The 20,198-nt window shown below is 38.3% G+C and overlaps 1 protein-coding gene across 2 annotated transcripts in view; it reads right to left on the reverse strand.

Annotated features, from left to right (window-relative positions):
* Positions 1 to 20,198, reverse strand: part of STAG1 (STAG1 cohesin complex component) — a 177,794-nt gene that overhangs the window by 125,757 nt on the left and 31,839 nt on the right. The window contains exons 2-3 of one of the 2 annotated variants that reach the window (XM_065844443.2): positions 11,419 to 11,552; positions 5,125 to 5,227 (exon numbers count right to left, since the gene is read on the reverse strand). In XM_065844443.2, coding sequence (XP_065700515.1) covers positions 5,125 to 5,227; positions 11,419 to 11,447 — 132 coding nt within the window. In that variant the 5' untranslated portion in view covers positions 11,448 to 11,552. Of the gene's footprint in view, positions 1 to 5,124; positions 5,228 to 11,418; positions 11,553 to 20,198 lie in introns of those variants that run through there. The other variant, XM_071812389.1, reaches the window with a different exon arrangement.

The following is a 20,198-nucleotide window of genomic DNA, read 5'->3' on the forward strand; positions in this document are numbered from 1 at the left end:
GACAAAAGGATCAGAAATGCCTTGTTCCTCTGTCTTGCCTTAACAGAAGAATTTGAGGAGAGGAGCTGGAGAAAGGCATGCTGCAGACCCAAGTATGGGGTGAGAGACACACCAACAGAGATCTCAGAACTGCCACCTCTGGAACAGACAGACTGAAGTTTCTTCTTGTCCCCTGAGTCAGAGGCTAATCTGTCTACTCGTACTTCAATGCTGTAATATAGCCAGGGATCTCTCAATCTCTGACAGCTGAGGTTTAAGTCAAACTATTCTGCCCTCTTGGGAAGGTAAGGCCACGTAGGTTAAAATAAAGCATACTGACAACATTAAACAGAGAGCATTGATCCAGGAGAGGAGACAAAAAAGGATAGATAAATAACTAATCTGAGCCCAAGCCCACAAATGTGAAAGCTGCATCATATCATAAGTCCCTGGGCTTTCAAATCCCCTACCTAGAACAGAAAAGTGCATCCATACCCACGTATTTAAATAATGTAGCACACAAAAAAAGGCATTTTTGGCCAGTGTTACCTGGCAACTTCGACCAGAGAACTGTCATAGGTCACTTCTTAAATACACCCTATACAATTCACTAAATTTATATCCAGATGGCATGCTCACATACAGTATTGCATGAATACATGCACCAAAATATCGCACAGACTGGACAGATTCACCTCTCGGCCAGTCATTCACATGTATCTGGTCTACAAGACTCGGTGTTTAGAAGTGGACATGGGTAAGGGGGAGACCAGGTTCAGTTGCTATCAATGCTACAACAGAACATGGTGCAACTCCTGCTACATTCACAGCAAGGGCCAGTGAATTAAGGTCTATCAGGTTAGATTCTGAGAGTTATTTTGAAGGACCAATGCACTTAATCTCTTTGCAAGTTGACTGTCTAATCTACTCAGTCGAGTACTCACTAGAACAGTCTCTTGCAGAAGTGGAGGGGCAACTTGGAAGGCAGCATTTTGACAAAGGGAAGGTTCCCAAAAATATTACGGTTCTCTATGAACTGAAGTTATTTGCTACAAATGGCAAATTTTCAAATGAGGGCCATCTCCTTACAAATCTGTGAAGAGGAATGTCTGCCTTTGGAAAAAAGTCTGGAAAATCCTCCAGCAGTAGTAGTAGTCCATCTCTCTGGTTATAGCTCAAGTTCATTCTATAACAGCACAGCAAAAACCTATTTAAAATAAATACATACATATATTTGATGAAGTACATGGTGCCCAGCTCCGTAACAGAGGCACACAGCTAGACAAAACAGCACAGAAGAGTAAACTCTCTTTCCCAAAGAGGTCAATATGTTTATGGTAGATGTGTCACTGTAGCTGTGACAGCCTGAGGACATAAGCGAATAAGCATTTATGAGGAGAGATAAAATCTTATTAGACCATAACATTTTAGTTAAGGGGGAGAAGGAAAAAAACAACAACCAAACAAAACCCACAAAATACCGAAGAGCCTTTGGGCAGAAAAGCCTTTGTTTAGGTTTACAACAGAAATTAAAAACATCAAAGCTAAGTATCAGCTAAGAGAAACAGCTCTGAATTTGACTAAATATTTTAACCTGTTTCACATCTGACAGTAAAGGTAGGTGGTACCTGTGGAGGAAATAAAAATCATATTAGCAGATGGAAGAATAGCAGAAAAAACATCAGGCCTGTGCCTCCTGTAAGAAATAGATAATGCACCTGAAAAAAGTGGATGGGTTAGCAACATGGATAGGTGAGAAACGCGGAGGAAGAGGGAAAGTGAAATACAACATTTGCAAAAACAATATCTCAGCTACTAAGTCCATGACTTTTAACATTGAATAATGTTATAAATCTACATTTAATTGCTTAGATTAGACTCTCCAAGGTGTTTGCATTTCTCCTCAAAGATACTAGACATTGCATTGAGTGGCTTTTTCCTTCTTTCTTTGTTTGGGGTTTTTTTGTTTGTTTGTTTAAGAACCTTATTTATTCCTTTCTGTTGCTGCAGTATCAATTATGAAGGCAGGATTCAATTGTGTATTCAAACATATACATTCTGCTAAGACACCCAAAAAACTGTAGCAAAATGACCAAATTTCTGGATGAGAGAGAACAAGAGATGCCATTTTTCTTGACTTTAGCAAGGTTTTCAACAGTCTCCCACAATATTCTTGTATGCACATTGGGAAGCTGTGATCTGGATGGGCAGACAACTAGATGGGTGGACGAATGGTTGAACTGTTGGGCTCAGAGTATCGCGGTTAACAAATCATCCTCTACCTGAGTGCTGGCAATAAGGAAGCACAACAAAAGTCTAACAGGAACATGCCCAGTTTCCCATCTTTATCAGAGAGGTGGAGGGGGTGAGGGAGTATGCTCCTGTCAAGTGTGCAGATTACACCAAATTGGCAGGAAGACTGCTTAATGACATCAAGGACAAGACTATTATTGGCAGTCTGGAGGATTGGGCTAACAGTACACGCAAAATTCAACATGGGCAAATGCAAGAGGAGAGGAATAAATCCCTGCACCAACATGTGGGGTCTTAGCAGACAGCAAAGTAACCTGAGACAGCCATGTGCCTGAGCAGCAAAGGCATCAGCACCCTGGGCTATACACACAAAGAACTATAGAAGTGTAGCACAGAAACTGATTATACCCTTTTCCTCAACACTTCTTAGCTAACATCTGGAATACCATGTCCAGTTTTGGTCCTTCTCAGTGTGAAGCAGATGTTGATAAACTAGAACAAGGGCAGCAGAGGGCTACCAGCATAGCTGGGAGCTGGGAACACTTCCCTGTAAGGCTTTTTGCAGATGGTGGGAAGACAACTGACAGCAGTCATGAACTGAAGCAAGAAAGGTTCTGATTGTCTACAAGGAAGAAAATTTTCATTAAATAAAATGAAACAGGTTGCCAAGAGAGGCTGTGCAGTCTCCAGCCTTGGTGGCTTTCAAGACTAGACCGGAAAAGCCCTGAGCAATGTGGTCTGATCCCAAAGCTGACTCTGCTCTAAGAATGAGGTTGCAATGAGATATCCTGAGGTCCCTCCCAACCTGATTCCACAAACAACCATCATTGTTTCGCTTCTATGAACCTCTTCCAGTCCTAATATACCCTTCTTGAGATTTTTGAAGTGGAAGTCAAGAGGGAAAGAGAAACCAGAAACGTGCAAAGTACTCAAAATTCGGTAAGCCACAGTTTTATAAAGGACACAGTATTTGTATGTGCTTTATTCTCTCCGAGTTAAGACTGGATTTGGGTTTTTTTTAACCTCATCAAGTATTAAGATGATGCTTTCATGGAGTCATCTCGGATAACCCTAAGGTCTTGCTCCTTAGCAGCAACAGTCAGCTCATAGCCCATCACTTTATGTATGAAATAATGGCCACTTCCTCTGTATGTTCATCAGTTTACAATCACATATACTTAATGAGTCTGGAGTTCTTCAAAGCATATTGTGCAATTACTCCTGTAGAAACTTGATAAGAGGACCAGTAGAGTGCTTCAGCCGATATTCCCACAGATGTACTAATAAACTCAGAGGGATGAGAAATGCCTTTGCAACATTCACCTTTCCAGTGACTGCGTGGTAGATACAAAACACCACTAGGGTTGCTTTAACTTAAATTCCTACAGTCTGACAGCCTTCTGGGTTAGCAATCAGGTTGCATCATCCTCTTTTTTTTTTTTTAATTAGATCTACAAAAACTCATAGATATACTACTGAGATATACTTAAGATAATTTCTGATTTTGCCCTTTGCTTACAAGCTATATAAACAGATAACCCATTCTCTGCATGCTTCTCTAAACTTCATGTAAAAAACCTCATGTTTGCAAGCAAATCTGTCCATCTGATGAAGAACAAATACCATAGTAGGAAACACTGTTAAAAAGCTTTGAAAAATGAACACAACATGCCCAGAAAAGCCCAGGATTTAAAATGTTGACTCCCAAACTAAGTCCAGAAACTGTCCTAAGGGGGAGTTTGCTCCAGCTTGGCCAGCACACTTGAGAGGAACACATGGTTCTATCCATTCTCACAGCCTCACTAGCCCGTGCTTGAGGAGTCAGACTGAGGGTGGAAGGTTTTACGGTAAAAAAAACCGAACACACACACACACACACACACACACACACACACACACACACACACACACACACACACACAAAACTATTAAAATATCTACTAGTGATATATATCGATATATTTTTTTTATACATATATATATATCTCACATTCATAATGGGCGTGTACTTGTAGACAAACACTAAAAGGAGAATCAAAACCATTAATAACAAACACACATAAGTTCCCACCAAAAAAATCTTATTCCACACGGTGTACTGCCAGTGATATAATCAAGAGAATTACATCTGATGACCTAGAAGAGCCAAAACGAAGGACAACATGACACACAGAACATTTTCTGTATTTTCCAATAAATCAGTTATTTTATAAAATAAACTAAAATAAAAGAGAAAGCCTCCTTAAATACTATGTGTAATAGAGAATTGTTTCTGTATGATCCCATTTATGGGCCAGCAATGGGCAAAGACTACTGAAGAACAGCAAATCTTACAGAGCAGACATCAATATTGCCTGCTGCATTGTGCTAGAGAAGAGGTTGAAGCTCCCAATCTATATGTCAGATACAGTGCATGTCAATTACATGAATTTTTAAGATGTCTTATCTTCCAAGGCATTTAGTTAATACTATGCTGCAACTCTTCCGTTCACATTAAGAGATCATCAGTTACTAAAAGCATGGCTCAGATGTCATTTGTCACTTAAAATCCATTACGACTTTAAAAACAGAAAGCAGTCATGCTCACTGAGATTATTCTCATGTCTGGAAGAATGTTGTAATATGACAATAATAACAAGATTGTAATGTTCACGTAAGTAGCTAACAAAAGAAAAAATAGCTATTATGAGCTCATTTTTATGTCCCTTTTTAAAGACTCCAAACATTGTTTGTATATCAATCTGATAAATATTTCATACTACAAGTCTTCATAAAGTTTGACATAGGGCTCATTAAAAGCCTATTTATGTGACCACAAGATAATTAGATAAAAAACAGTTTGCAGTCAATTTTAAATAGATGCATAACAAAACAAAACTAAATTACACATACTGGAGGCCTGCCAGGACGGCCCCTTTTTCTTTTTCCTTTGACTTCTGCTTCTTCAAGCTCACTGCCAGCATCTGAATGTGCAGTAGTTTCATTTGTAGAATCCCTAGAGGGGGAAAAACACTAGATAAATTAAAATGATTTGAAATCAACAAGTAATCTATAACTGACTGATTAAGTATTTAGTCCTAAGTCAGAAAAAAAATAAAAGTCAGTGTTAAAAGGCTTGCCACATTTAGTCTGCAAACGAAGGAACTAAGCATTATTAGCCCTGGCAAAAAGCCTTACCTTCTTTATGGGCTGGAATTTCATTTTATAGACTGGAAGTTATTTAAATTAACAGCTTCTTTCGAAACAACATGGCACTTTAAAAACTGGATATACTAAAACAGCACATTCTCAACATACTCATCCCACTTTCTTCTAGTAACTACTTTCAAGCTGCTTTCAAGGCCCCGAGAAAGCAAACTGGAGTCCAGTCCAGCTATCACACCACCAGAACAGTTACACAAGTTCCCACTCGGGTTACACCATGTTTTTAGTCACACTTGAAGACAATGGTATCATGCAGCTGTTAATAAAGCGAGGATTAACACTGACCTTGAGGCACTAACCAGAAAACTTCCTTTGATCTGAAGACATTTATGATTCTTGCAGTTAGAAAAACATTTTTACTTGTACAATGAAAAAAACCTTGACATTGCTCAACGACTATTAGGAGAGAAGCCTGCAGTATATTTTTTCAGTCACTCCTGTTTTAGACTTCAGACCATACTAAGCAGGGAAAAAACATTACCCTCATTTCTCCCCCACTCACACAAGTCACGTGCACAGTTACTTCTCTGCCTTCAAAACTGATCCGGCTGTTTGAAGAAACTCTGCTTGCAATTGATCTTCTGAGGCATTACATTTTGCCCAGGAAGAGCCCACAAGCAAAGCCATACCTGTTACTGATGTGCTTTTATTTTCAGTTTGCAAAACTACCAGTACATGACATCTCTGTAAATGAAAGAGTAACTGTCATAATGTCCTGGATTACTCAAAGATGGGTCAAATCCAGCACTAATCAGACATTTCTTGTAAAAATCAAATCCATTGTTTTATACAGCCTCAAGCACAAAAGGCAGCATTAGTGATCTGGTTTACAGAAGCTGCTGAAGCTTCAGCAGGCCAAGTTCTACACAGACCTTCCACATTGTCCGGGGCTTTATTTTTGTACTTTGTTTTATAAATTAGGAAAACATCACAAATCTGTGGTAACACCAAGAAAAGCTATGTAGTAATGCAGAAAGATACAAACATAATTGCATCAGAATCAAGAATGTTCTGATACTTCTCTTTACCAAAATTACTGCATTGTTTCTAGATCTACTCTCACCCAAATAATTCTGCAGAACTATATTAATTTTGAATATTAAGGTATTATTTTCCAATTTGGAAGCACAGAAACACTCAGGGGTGCACAGAATCCTTTACAAAAGCTAGGATGCAGGAGAACATATCTGAATCTCCTCCTTTTCTGAAAGTAACTTAAATGGATTATCTCTAAATACTCTATATGCCTGGAAAAAACATAGCATCCCAGATTAAAAAACAGCATTCAAGTGCATTTCAGTTCCCAAATTATACACTTGTAAAACAGTATTTCTACAAAATGACAAAAATTCAGGTTTGCTGTGATAAAATTAAAGAGAAGTAGCTTTTCTGTTTCATAAAACATGAAATTTGCAAAACTCAATACTGAGCTATGAATTTGAAAAAAAAGTTATAAAAAGCCTAAAACCAAAGAAAAGAAACCCCACACATAGCTCAAAATGATTTGGTAAAACAGGGCTACGCTGGTGAAAGGCAATATAGTGAAAACAGTTGAAAACAATGCAGATGCATCTATTCAGACTTTACTCAAAGAACAGCCTCACAATGACAGTCTTTTTTTTTTTTTTTAAATTACTTTTGAATACAGAAGTGAGAAACCACATTAAAAAAAAATCTGCTGTTTTCTGTTGCTGTTGAGAAACTTAAGCCATTCTCCCTTGCTCTCTGCAGAAAAACCAAGCTTCTCCTTGGTCTACACAAAATTATACTGAAAAAAAATTGTAGGTATGGTGTGGTCGAAGCAATACCCCCATTCCTGGGTAAATGTTATAAGCTTTGCTAGCTTACAAAACCACACCCCTAATATCATCAGGATAAAGCTTTTTCTCTATTAAAACCAGATTCAGCAGTCCTCCTAGGCAAATGGCTCAAACACTGGAGCTATATAAATAAATTAAACCATACTATCTTGCATGCACCTAATCCACAGACAACTTGACTTTGCCACACCATCTGTTTGGATCTAGCAAAACCTACTGAGGTTTGCATATTTAGTTCTGGGAATTTCAATTGTTTCCGAATACTGCAATGGAAGGAACACTTTAATTAACCACCTCTTCTTTGTCTTAGACTGTTGTCTTAAACCCGATAACCATGCTTCTCTAATATTTTTCTGGTAAAATTTCTCTGGTTTGCTAGAAGCCCTATGGAAAAGGCTCAATAAATCAGTACTAGGGGTAAGATCTGTCTAATCCAAATTTAAGACCTATATAATGCAGAAAACAGAAAATCTTAATATGCAACGTATCTCATGCTGAGGTCAATGTCCAAAATTTGTCAGACAGTTTATGTTTAGGGAGTTTTCTTTTCTCTTCATTGATGGTAAGGTGATCTAGACAAGCAACTCAAATATAAATGTTTAAAATGAAATAAGATGAATCTCGCCTTAATAGTATGTGAGGCAGAGAGGAGATTTCTTTACAGCAAAGAATATAAGTATGCAAGGAATAAGGAGAAAACATCAGAAAGTAAGTTCCCTTCAATCCCCACATTATTTGTTGTAAAGAGACAGGATCAAGGACAACCTACAGTCCTTGGTTGACTTAACATTAAAATAAACATTATTTCAAGCAGCAGGGAATTCTGCCTGAATCATGCAACTCCTGCACAAAAAGGCTCTTCCGCTGTGGCCTTGAGACCCTTCAGTTTGGGAGGCAGCACTTCTTGTTTCTATCAAAGCTCGACAGCAGCTCCAGCTACACACACACATGGCCTTTTTCTTCTTATTTCTGAACTCAGAGGAGGAATAAAGCATATCTTAACTGCCTGCAGTTCTGTCAGGTTTTTAACACTCATTGAGAAGAGCATCTGGCCAGCATCCATCTCCGTCATTCCCCATACATCTTGCAGAACTGCTAAAAAAGAATTTATCTGGTGGCAGTCATCCACATCTTAATAGATCAGAATTATCCTCTCCCTATTTTATGTGTGCGCAATTAGTCACCTGAGGGGAAAACTTAGACTTAGTCACAATTTATCTTTTCCAAAGCTGTTGGGAGGGAAAGTTATCGAGCTAAGGAGACTTGCCTCATCTAAGAAGAGGAAAGGTTGTGGTGCCTTAGACCAAACCTTTCCTCTCTAAGACACCTTTGACATGGTAGAGACATGAAGAGAATTAGACAGAGTGTTGGAGACCTACAAGACTGGGGTGAGCAGAGTAAAGCAGACAAGTGATATCCCCTTGTAGGGGATAAAATTTACTCTGCTTTTCTTTCTGGTTTCTGTGGTGGCTAAAACTTCTTAGAAAACCAGCAGTAACTCCAGAATCCCTTCTGAAAACTCTGGATATTATTCTGAAGTTGCAGTAACAAGCATTGAAAGTAACCATATGCTAAGGAAGAACTAAGATTACTGGGCAGCCCTTTACCATGTCATGCTTCTGAAGAACATATTTCTACAACATGGTAAATTTCACATCTCTGCAAAACAAATCAAAACAAATTCACCTTCCTTATACTACTACATAAAGCCCTAGCTACAGATCTTGTACCATCCCCCTTACAAACACAACACACCAAAAACCTATGTTCACGTATCAGTTTTTACAAACAAAACCACTTCTATAAGCTTTTATGAAGTTGCTGAGGTAGCTCAAGGTTCTCGCAGAGATAAATTCAGTAATTGCTACCACCAGACTCAGCCTTGTGAAAAAAAGCATTCATGAAGAAAAACTGCTAAATGTACAGGTTCATGAATCATGGAATAATCAGCTCTCATGGTGGATCTTCAAAATCTAAAGAGGAACATGCCTCATAGCAAATGTGAGTCATCCCATTGAGAGAAGACTCATAACAGTCACCCAGGCCAAATCCAGAGGTTTTTTTCCCTACATCTGAAACACCAATAAGTGAAATCCTGTCTTCACTGCATTCTGAAGACACCTCTATGAATCCAGAAAAATTAAAGATTTCTCCTTTCATGTTCCCTCAGAGAAGAATTTGAGCAGGAATATTTGATATGGTCCTAAGCAAAGTACATTAATACTTCAAGCTGACTTTAAGACCCTTTGTTTAAAGCGGATAGCCAAAAAGATTAGAAAACCTTATGAAAAAGTAGAAATAAGGCATAGGAGTGGTAGATAAGAATAATAATAATCAATCAAAGCTGCTTATAGAAGAGCTAGAAAGAAAAATCTTGGCTTTTTCTCTGTGTGCACCAGGGTTGTGGCTTCTCAAATCTAAATGTGTGAAGTTAGTACCCCTAAAACCAAATATTGCTTAAGGTTTTCTCACTTTTAGCCAGATTTCTTTCTGATCAAAGTCTGTTTGAGACCTATTGAATTAGTGGTTATCACTTTATTTGATACCTTGTCCACACTCTAAAGCTTTGAGGCTCAGGAGAGTCTCAAAACATTTACATGCAAATCCTGATAATCTTTTTTGTAAAAAGAAATATCTCATCTTGTTTACAAGCAACCAAAACTATATGTATTACTGATAACTCATCAACACTTCATACAGTGGCATTAAATGATTCCCAGTTCTACCAGAAAAAAAAAACATACTCAGTTCCCTTCATTTTTTAACATTGCATAATCCTGGTGGCTCACAATTATCTTCTGAATAAAGAACATACCAACATCTTTAATGTCCCTCAGTTTTTTCAGCTGGTGTGCAGAGTTAACAAATCTATTAATATGCACTTTTTAACCTTAAACTCTACAATATTTCATTCACTTCTAAAGGCCATTTAGCTGCTTGAAGTGGGAAGGGGAATATCCCTTTCCTATCATTGCAGTGACAAAATCTCCCATTTTTTTGTCCTTGGCACATTTCACAAACACACTCTCACTCCTTCAATGTGCAATATCCAGGAAAACATGAACTTAGAAAAATTTTTTCCACAAAAACCCGCCAAGGTAACGAGACCCCCTAGGGCTGACGCTCCCCACTCAGCGCTGCCCATCAGGGCCATCCCGCTCTCCAGCCACCTCCTCACCCACAGCGAAAATTCACTTTTTTTTGACAGAATTTTTAAAAATATAAGAAAAAACTGCAACGTTGAGCATGTTATTAAGGTCAGACAAGCACCTTCACAAGCTTCATGTGTATGTTCCAAGCAAAAAACACTGTATAATTCCTGCATGCATTTGGTGCAGGCGGTGGCTCTGTGAGGAGCTGTGGGGCTGCCCGGTGCCAGACCCAGCCGGTTCCGGCCACTGCCCCTGTGAGAAAGGGCTGAGGGCCAAGGGCACAGCAAACACTTCAGTTTTTGCATCTCACCATCATCCAAATCTTTTTTAATTGGCAATAAATTAATCTTTCCCAAGTCTGTTTTGTGAGGGCAATTATTAGGTGATCTCCCTGTCTTTATCTCAGCCCACAAGCTCTTTTATCTTGTTTTCTGAACTCCATGGTTGTTCTCATTTTTAAAAATTCCTTTCTTTACCCAATTTACTCTCTAGCTCCTCTCAGCACAGGCTTCAACTCTGTTCTTTCCAATAGTTCACTTCATCCAGGCCCACTAGCGTTCCCACTTGTATAAGCCATTGTTTCCCCACAAGATCAAAACACGCTAATGCCACTTGCTCTCTGCAACTGCAGAAGCCAAAGGCTTTTTGCACAAGAAAAATGGCTCATTGTAAGAAAAAGTACACAACTGGAATATAAAAACATAGAAAATTATTACTAAAATCCACACATTTCTAAAATCTCACAACATTCAGAAACATAAAAGTAGCAAAGATTTTGTTTTGCTTTTCACAGCGAAGTTAAATCTCCCAACATATAAAGAAAAATATGTTTTAGATTGTTTTACTTTTTACACAGTTTACAGCATACGACAACACAGGAGGAGGCCTGGAACAGTCAGGCTAATCTGCAATGCTCTCAAGCTTGAGTCTTATCCTCACGATCACCTCTCTGTTTACTTCAACCTTTTTAAAACCTGAGATTTCAAATACATAGAGAAATGTATACTCACTGTAGTACTGGCAAATCTGAAGTAATCATTTTTGCAGCACTCTTGAAAGTAAGACCTACATAGAACTTCTTCTCAAAGTTATTATAAGACAACTACTCGGAAACCTCTTTCATGAAAAGAATGCCAAATCCAGTCTGTAAAAGAGAGGAAACAAGTTGTTAGATGTGATTCCAAAACAGTCATACATCGAATAAAAAGCAAAATGGTCGATTTTGAAGTGGCATCACTATTAAGTCATATGAAATTTAGAATGCATGTCCCCAGGACAGCTTAATCATCATCTTGCAGCCAGTTTTTACAATTCTGTTTAGGCAACTTTAGTTTATTATTATTTTACGTACACAAAGTATTTTTGCATTAGGTCCTTATTTATGGTAACTCTAATGTAAAAACATACACAAAACTTGGAAAATTTAAATAAACAAGATAAATATATAAACATAAGCAATCAGAGAACTTGATGATCTAGTTTTAAGGAATTCATTTTCCAGTCACACAATAGACTAAATGTCCAAGACAAAACTTTGGTTTCATGACAAACAGTCCTTCCTAGTTCTGAATCAAGACAAAAGATCTGTAGCTAAAATCATACGAGGTTTTATTTAGGCATAACAAAACTGGTCAGAGATAATACTGCTGATTACATTTCCTTTAGTGGAACTACACCTATTCAGTCAGACCCACTGTCTCAGTTTTTTTGTGACTGAATTTCACAGAATAGTCAGAATCTATGCAAGTGCCTAACTGCAACAGAAAGTACTTTAACCTGACAAAACCAAAGTTGTAAGTTTTAACAACAAACTAGACTGCACCTGTGGTACCACTATACCCACTAGTAACATCTCTCTATCCAGAAGACTAATCAAGCAGTTGACTAATGACAGCAGATGCAACGTTGCCACTAAGTAACAGCACAATGTGACAGATGCACTGATCTTTGATGTAATAAAACACAGAGCTGCCATCCATTCTTCCAGAAAACCAAAGTTTTGGAGAAATTGAAATGGTTTGTTTCATTCTCCTCTTTCGCAGAGCCACAACTGAGCAATGACAACGAATACGGAGTTAACTGCACATTTTTACAACATCGGATATTTTAAATCTCTTAAGTTTAAATACTTGCTTTCTTTTCAATGGGCAGTTTTTTCTGTGTTCTAGTAGCTTTGCACAAGATAGCTGGAAAATCAAGCCAGAAGAGAGCTAACATCACCAAACACGGTATCTAAACAAAACAGCACCAGTGTGAGCAAAACACTACAACATGTGAGGTATTATTTTCCATCCTACTATATGCACATCAGTATTTATTTACCAAAACCATAACCGCACAGCATGAACAGACTTTTTGCCTCTGGTTATTACACTTCAAATTAGACTCACAGATGCACACAACTAGTTCTCCCAGCACTTTACTTTGTGCTACCAACAGTTTTACTTAAAGTATCTCAACAAATCTACACTTTTCACCATATACTGCCCTCTCACTGGCCATTTTTTCTACTGTATCATTAGCAAGCCACTTTGTTCTCAAACAAATGTTAACAGAAGTTTGTTTGGAATTAAAGTTGCCACTCTAGCATTAATGGTTTAAATGGAAACATTTTCCACACCAATACACCAGGTTGGTGTAAAAGCTCTCCAGAGCCACCGTAAGACACAAGCAATCTGAGTTCTTCATGAACAAAGCCATTATATGATATGCTATTTGTGCTACTTCCATAACAGGATTTCTCCATCAGAGACACTGGTCATTACTATGTTTTTAAGGATGTGATTACTCTTAACAGGGGAACAGTATGCCCACTCAACAACAGAAAGCAACCATTTCAGACACCTGCAAGAATTTGTTATAAACAAACATAGCATCAGACTGAATGAAGTTCTGAGTTGATTTCCTGTACAAAATAAAAAAGGATCTCTGAAATTGAGAGGTTCACTACAATCAGCACAACATGCATTCTGGTCGCCACAAAATTAATATTTAGGTATAACATAAGAAGAATATTTAATGAAATCCCAAAGAAGAAAGGTTTTGATTATGGCACCAAGCCTGTCAGAATTGAAGGAGTGTCTGGATGATGCTATTGGTTGTATGACTTAGTTTTACACAGTCCTGTGAGGAGCAAGTACTTAGACTCGATGGTCCTTATGGGTCCAATTCGAGATAGTCTATGATTAAGCTTCTGCAAATATTTTTCCTCCTGTCATGACAATTAGATGTACACATTTCTGTAATACTGTCCCTTTGTTTAAAACAGAAGTATATTTTTGTACACACACACGCACTCACACACACTCTTGCATAAGGTACCTAGACCTCAGAGGAAATATCCATCTGTCTTGGATCTCCAGATTATCCAATTCTAGCAGGATACCGGGCATCAATCTTACTTTTCAGAGGAGCTTTCAAAAGAAGTTCAAGAATATTTCTGTGCGTTTTATGTGAGAGATTCTCCACAGATGTTTAAAGCATCTTGCACAAGTGTTATGTGGAATTTTTCTAATTTGCTTTTTTAACCAAATTATCACCCTTCACAACTGTTGTGCTGGGCACGCTCAGATACAGTAACCAGCAGTATACAGCTGCTCTGGGGAAGGAAATACAAGGAAAAGTGTGCTTGCTCAGGTATATGAGCAAAGGATGCTTTGCTTCTTTGAAAAGCAAAGTCCTGGCCTAAAAAAAAGCATGGAGTGAAGGGTATAAAGATCCAGAAGGAGCAGAGAGGAGCTGTTTTATTCAGGAGCAACCGAAGAACCAAGAAAGCTGGACCCACGGCCTTGACACGGTGGTAACAGCAGACAACCAATGTCCTGTGGTATTTTCTCATAGTCCCATGTTCTGGATGATATTTCCTCCTTGACCCAGATGCTCAGCTGAAGTTAGGAAACCATTAGCAGTCTTGGGATAATCACCTTGCAACTTCCCTCAACGGTGACATTCCTCTGTGTTCACAGAAAAAACACCACTTGCTTCCAAATTCACTCCTGAATTATCACCCATGTTGCTTAGTCTTGATTTGGAAATAAAATAAGGTAGTATAGCGACTAATGAAAAGCTGTACATGCCTGGAACAGGGTTCTCAATTCAGTCGTGCATTTAAATTAAGGTTGACAACTGTGGAAAAATCACTGATCCTTGTGGACTACACAAAAGCGAACATCCGCATTTTTTTCTGGTTTTAATAAAAGGAACACCTGTTTCCTAAAGATGATGTTCTGATGAACAGGAAAAATCAAACTCTCCTCCTTTCTGTCTTATTCAGCCTGAGAAATAAGGCATTGGTGAAAAAAAAAGTCTTGAAAGCTTGAGACAGATGTCCATTTTGTCACCTTGCTCCTGGGGAAGAGAAGACTGAGGGGAAGAACACTTCATACTTATGCATTTTGGGTAATTGAAATGATAATAAACAAAATACAGTTGAACAAGTCCTTTACCTTGCAGTCAACTGCTTCCACTTTAGGCCTTTAAAAACCATATTATTCAATCCCAGTTTTCATGATCTTAGCACGTTTGCCGATTTTTAAACCTGTGCATCTCTATCTTAAGATTACAAAATTTATGCTGGCATAGTTAAAAACTACCTATAGAAGAATATAAAGCAGGAAGTAGAAGAGACCATTGAGTTGAAACACAGAATGGGAAAACAAGTACATGTTTTTCATTTTTGCTTCTATTTTTTAACTATGCACAATAATAACCAGACATAACAACCATTATATAAAACTGCTTTATTAAAAAGAAAAATTGTAGTGAGCAGTCAATTTTACGATAACTTTTCTTCACTAAGCATCTCATAATGATGTTAGCTTTAAGACAGGCTCTACAATTTTACAACAGTACATCTGATACAAGCTCTCCATCAACATTTCCTGTAGTTTCTACTAACATGAAATCTACCTTTACTTTTTGCACTCTTCAGATTGTTTGTGTCTCTGATGCTACAACAACCAAACAAATGAACAGATTGACATGAATGCTGAAACCTGACAGAATTGTTGCAAGTAACAATCTGGTAGAAACAACCAAATCAAGTTCAACTAACTTTACAATAAACTAGGTACATATTCCTTATAGAGCTGTTATAAAGCTGAAACCAAGACTTGAAACAAATAAACCAACCACTACTAAATTTAGCAGAGTCACATCATTATTAACTCCATTGTCTAGAAGACACCCAAAACAGAAGACAACCAGTATTTGATTGACTCCCATTCAGAACCCTTTCCTTGTTGACCAAGTGACCTTGCTCCAAGTGCAAAACACACTCCAAAAAATAGCTCACACTAACAAAGCAAAATCTTCTTCTACTTAATTGGTAATATCTATACACTGTAACTTCATTTTCCATTTACAATTACTTTGCTTTCTCCCTCAGTGCTCCTTGCTACATCTTTCCTTGCAAGTTGCAAATTTTTAACGCAGCAGTTCATTTCTCCATCCCATTGAGGCCCAAAGGAGATTTGAGAACTCCAAATGTCCTGCTGTGCAGACAAGAAACCAGAATACATGATGCCATGCCATTGCACAGCACCACGAAGCGACACATGTAAAACTCAAGTATTTTAATATTCTGTTCAGAAACGAGATTTATCCCCCAATAATCTTGCCCAACAGCAGCGTTTCACAGTAGGGAAAGGCATGTTGCACCAGCAAATAACAGTCCTGTCAGAAGGCACCTTCTGGACATCAAGGCAGAGTTCCAAAAGCTTCGATCAACAAGGGGAGAGGGAAAAGCGGATCTTACATGTAGGCAGATAAATTCTATAACAGCCTTTTACCCATGCATGGCCTTGGACACACCACTTAAATGCTTCTTGCCCAGCTATCCCACCTGCAAAGGGAAAATAGGATTTGGAAATTCAAAGTGTAAACTCTAAATCCTGCAGAACTACAAAAATAGTTGTCAGGAACTAACCCTAGAAAAAAAATTACCAAATGCTGTAATGTGTTCTTCATTACTCAGGGTTTTGTCTTTTTTAGATTATGGTTTTTTATAAGCATAAGCTTTATCCTGACTCCATGTTTGGAACTTTAAACAAATCAATTCATGTTAACCCTGCAGCCACTTGAAGCCGAATTAAATCACTTCTTCTGGGTCTGATTTTGAAAATTCCTAATATCATTTAAGACCAAACAAGACAACGTTTATTTAGCATATCTTTAAGATTATTTCATTGAAGGTCTAGATAAAAACTAAATTCACATTCTCATTTTAGGAAGTATTTAAACTAAGACTGAAAGTCCAAGTGACAGAAGAATTAACACTAAGCACTAGTGAGTTCCTTCCACACTTAGAGCACATAGCAGGCTCTGCCCTGTGGTCTGCAATATTCTTAGTCCAGTCTAACCGAGACAGAAGGAGGTACTACTAGGAACACCTAGCCTAGTGCAGAATGGCTACACTTTATTTCCTACATCCTCCAAAACCATACTGGACATATTATAATGATTATTCCACATCCCTCTTCCAAATGTGTGTTTCTGCTGTTGCTGTTATCCATTTAATATCCGGTAGGACCTGAACAATTGTTTTTTCCACAGAAAATGTCAATAAGAAATGAACACATAAAATTAAAAAGGGAAGTGAGCTCACGGAGGTAATGTGAATAATACAAGAAAAACGTGAGGTCAGGAACAGAGTGACACCACACATAAAATTAAAGCATTTAGTAGATGTCCACTGTCATGAGTTGGACTTGATTCCTGTGGGTCACCTCCAACTCAGGACATTGATTCTATGATTGACTTAAGTTTCTCTTTTCCCTTCTGAAGAGGTATTTCCAAGTGTGTTACACATACACACAGGAACAAGAACTATCTCTTGGCAAGCCCTAGCTGTCCATCTCACGTCACATTCAAGGGCAGTTGTCTCCTCAGCTGCACTCTGCAGTTGTGTCATTACATAGAACCAACTCTACAGGCAAAACAGCTGTTGCTGCTTCCTCTCACCAAATACTTTCAGCCTAGAAAGGTCCTGCCCAGTCAGCCAGAAAAAGAACCTAAAGTCTCACTTTCTGGTGTGCAATACTCTGCTGTGCTCTTCACAATTACGAATGCAAGACCTCACACTGATAGGTTACGCAAATCACTGCTCGCAGAGCTGGGAATAAAACTCTCAAATGACAAAAACTTCCGAGCATTACGTCATACTGCCACATTTCTATACTTACTTTTCAGTCTCTAAAAATGTGTGATCTGCCAAAAACAACCAGTTTTTTCTCTGTCTTCTGCTCCTAGTTCCAGAAGACAGCAGCTAATTCCTGTACTGTGCATGTCTGAGCCCAGGCACTGACACCAAGATTACACAGGAAAGCTGATACAATCTCTTAACCATGGTTATAATAGCGTAGTTGATTCAAATGTCACATATCAGCCAGACAATTTTGTTTGATCATCTCTAGTGTTTACTTCAATAGTTTAACTCTTATCATCTTGTGCTTTCTTACGATGACTAGAATGGCTAATACCAAAGATATTAATCAAATGCATTGTGTAAATGATTGCCTGTACATACAGTTTGCTCAAGAACAGAGATTTATTATTTTCAATTTGTATTTTTTCAATAAAAATATTTTTTTATGGACTGAAGAAGCTTGCTTTCCCTTTGTTCTTCTCACAGGCTCTTCAGACATAGCTGCTCCTCACTCTGTGGACACCCAGCAAGACACTTGACCTGATTTTCTGCAGCACTGAGCATTTACAACTGCCTGAGATCACTGGGGCTACAGGCAACTCTGTCACTCATAAGGCAAATAATTATGGTCTGATTGCACTAGAGTAAGAGTTAAGACAGTTCTAATGCTAGTCCAATATCTGGATGATTAAGGTCTAAGTTAAACAACTTGCTCCTTGCCATCTGTCCATCAGGGTAACATCAGCTATCCACCAGCTTCCTACCTGCTTTGAACATAGAATACACATAATAAAAAGGGCTCTAGAAAGTTAGGTTCTCCTGTCCTCAAACGGTGAGCATGAATAGATGGATCCTTGAAGTCTTCCGCTTCTCTGCACTTGTATTTTCCGGACTCAAAAGGCATCTTGAGAAGATAAACTCACTCGTCTTTTTAAGAGCAAGAGCATTGAGAGTCACAAAAAAGCCCATGGGACAAATTTAAAGTTGAGAGAGATTTTTGTCTGTCACAGAAACTGTGGAGCCATCATCCCAAACAAAAGACTGAGCAATCAATGAAGACTTGCAAAAGATTGCGTGATCGTATGGGTAATATAAGTGTTCACCATACCTTACGATAAGGTTTTAAAAGATATCTGAGCTATAAAGACATGAAAAGCTTCCTCAAAAAAGAACCATCTTGTTCAGTTGATTTCTTATTAAGCCAATTCAGCTCACTAAAATGGCATAAATCTTTTCAGGGCCTTGTATAGTTAAATGTATTGGGCCAAGCCAGGACTCCTGGAGGCTCAGAAACACCTGTACAACTGCAGGCAAGACTGGAGGATGACTTATTTTTCAAAACATAAAAACTGCTGCAAAAGCAATGGAGAGGAGAGTAAACTCTCGGAGTGAGAAAAGTACAAGTAACAGATACAAACTGCAGCAAGAAAAATTCAGGTATGACACTGAGACAAAGCAGGCAATGTCTAGTGAAGCACTCTTACAGTTTGCTCAAGAAAATGAAAATTATCCACTGCTGATTTTTATTTTCCCAAATAGATAGTCACACTTCTCAGGCCGCACAAACATAGCAAAGTTTGTAGAGAAGGCTTATTCCTAGGAGACAGCTGGGAAAAAGCAGGCAAGGCTTGAGAACACAGCCTGCTTTGGGTCTGAAAACATGGTATTACTGTAGCTGCCGGCTGGAGGGGAAATGGTGAAACCCAGAGAAACTCTCGATATTCCTTCTTACCTGCCCATTTCTTCTAATGCTTCTGTGACTTTACCCTCAATCAAATCCATGTGTGACAATAATTAAAATTAAATCCAGTAAGTTCACACTCAAGCTCTTCAGTGAGTGGCTGCTTATTCTCACAAAACAATCTACATCCAGAGGAAAGCAGGAATCCCTGGTGTAGTGAAACACATTTAGCCAGTCACACAGACTTTGGATTTTCAAAGCACAATGGGCCAAGAACGCAGACAGTCCGCAGGCACACCAGAACCATTGTTAATAGATTTTTATGCTACCTCATAAGTTTACTCATCTGTAATTTTTCTCGGCAGTGGACATCTGGTGTTCTATTATTCATTGCAACTGGAAAATTGCCAACAGTAAAACCAATTTTCACAAAAAGAAGCAAAGCCTGACACGTAGAACACAGTAATAAAGGGGAAAAAACTCTCAGAATGATTCAGGTTTTTGTTCTTCGGGCATTTGTTTCTTTGTCTTTTCTTTTTCCCTCATACAAAACTCTGATGAGAAAAGTCAAGAGGAACTGCAGAACATTTTGTCCAGATTATCAAAGAAAACATGCATTTTGAAGTTGCATATGAACTACAGACTCTGGGAAGTGAGTAATTCCAGTACTCATCTGATTATTATGGGGTTGTGCACAAAGGCTCAAGGAAGATAAGGTCACTAAAATAATAACTTCTCTGAGTTCACACAGCTGCTAACAGAAGGAATATTTAGTGGTTCATATACAGAGACTCTTGCACTTACCAAGTACAAATAAATGTAGGACTCCTCACGTGACAAAAACCTATGGATTCCTGTACTACTGCCTCTCTATCAATGAGTCGGAAATTCAGCTTATCCCTCAGCCCAACGTAGATAATCGGCATCTGTTTTACTAAGGTTCCTTTTTAACTCAATCTTTTTGT

This window comes from Patagioenas fasciata, chromosome 9, assembly GCF_037038585.1.
Source record: "Patagioenas fasciata isolate bPatFas1 chromosome 9, bPatFas1.hap1, whole genome shotgun sequence".
Lineage (NCBI taxonomy): Eukaryota > Metazoa > Chordata > Aves > Columbiformes > Columbidae > Patagioenas > Patagioenas fasciata.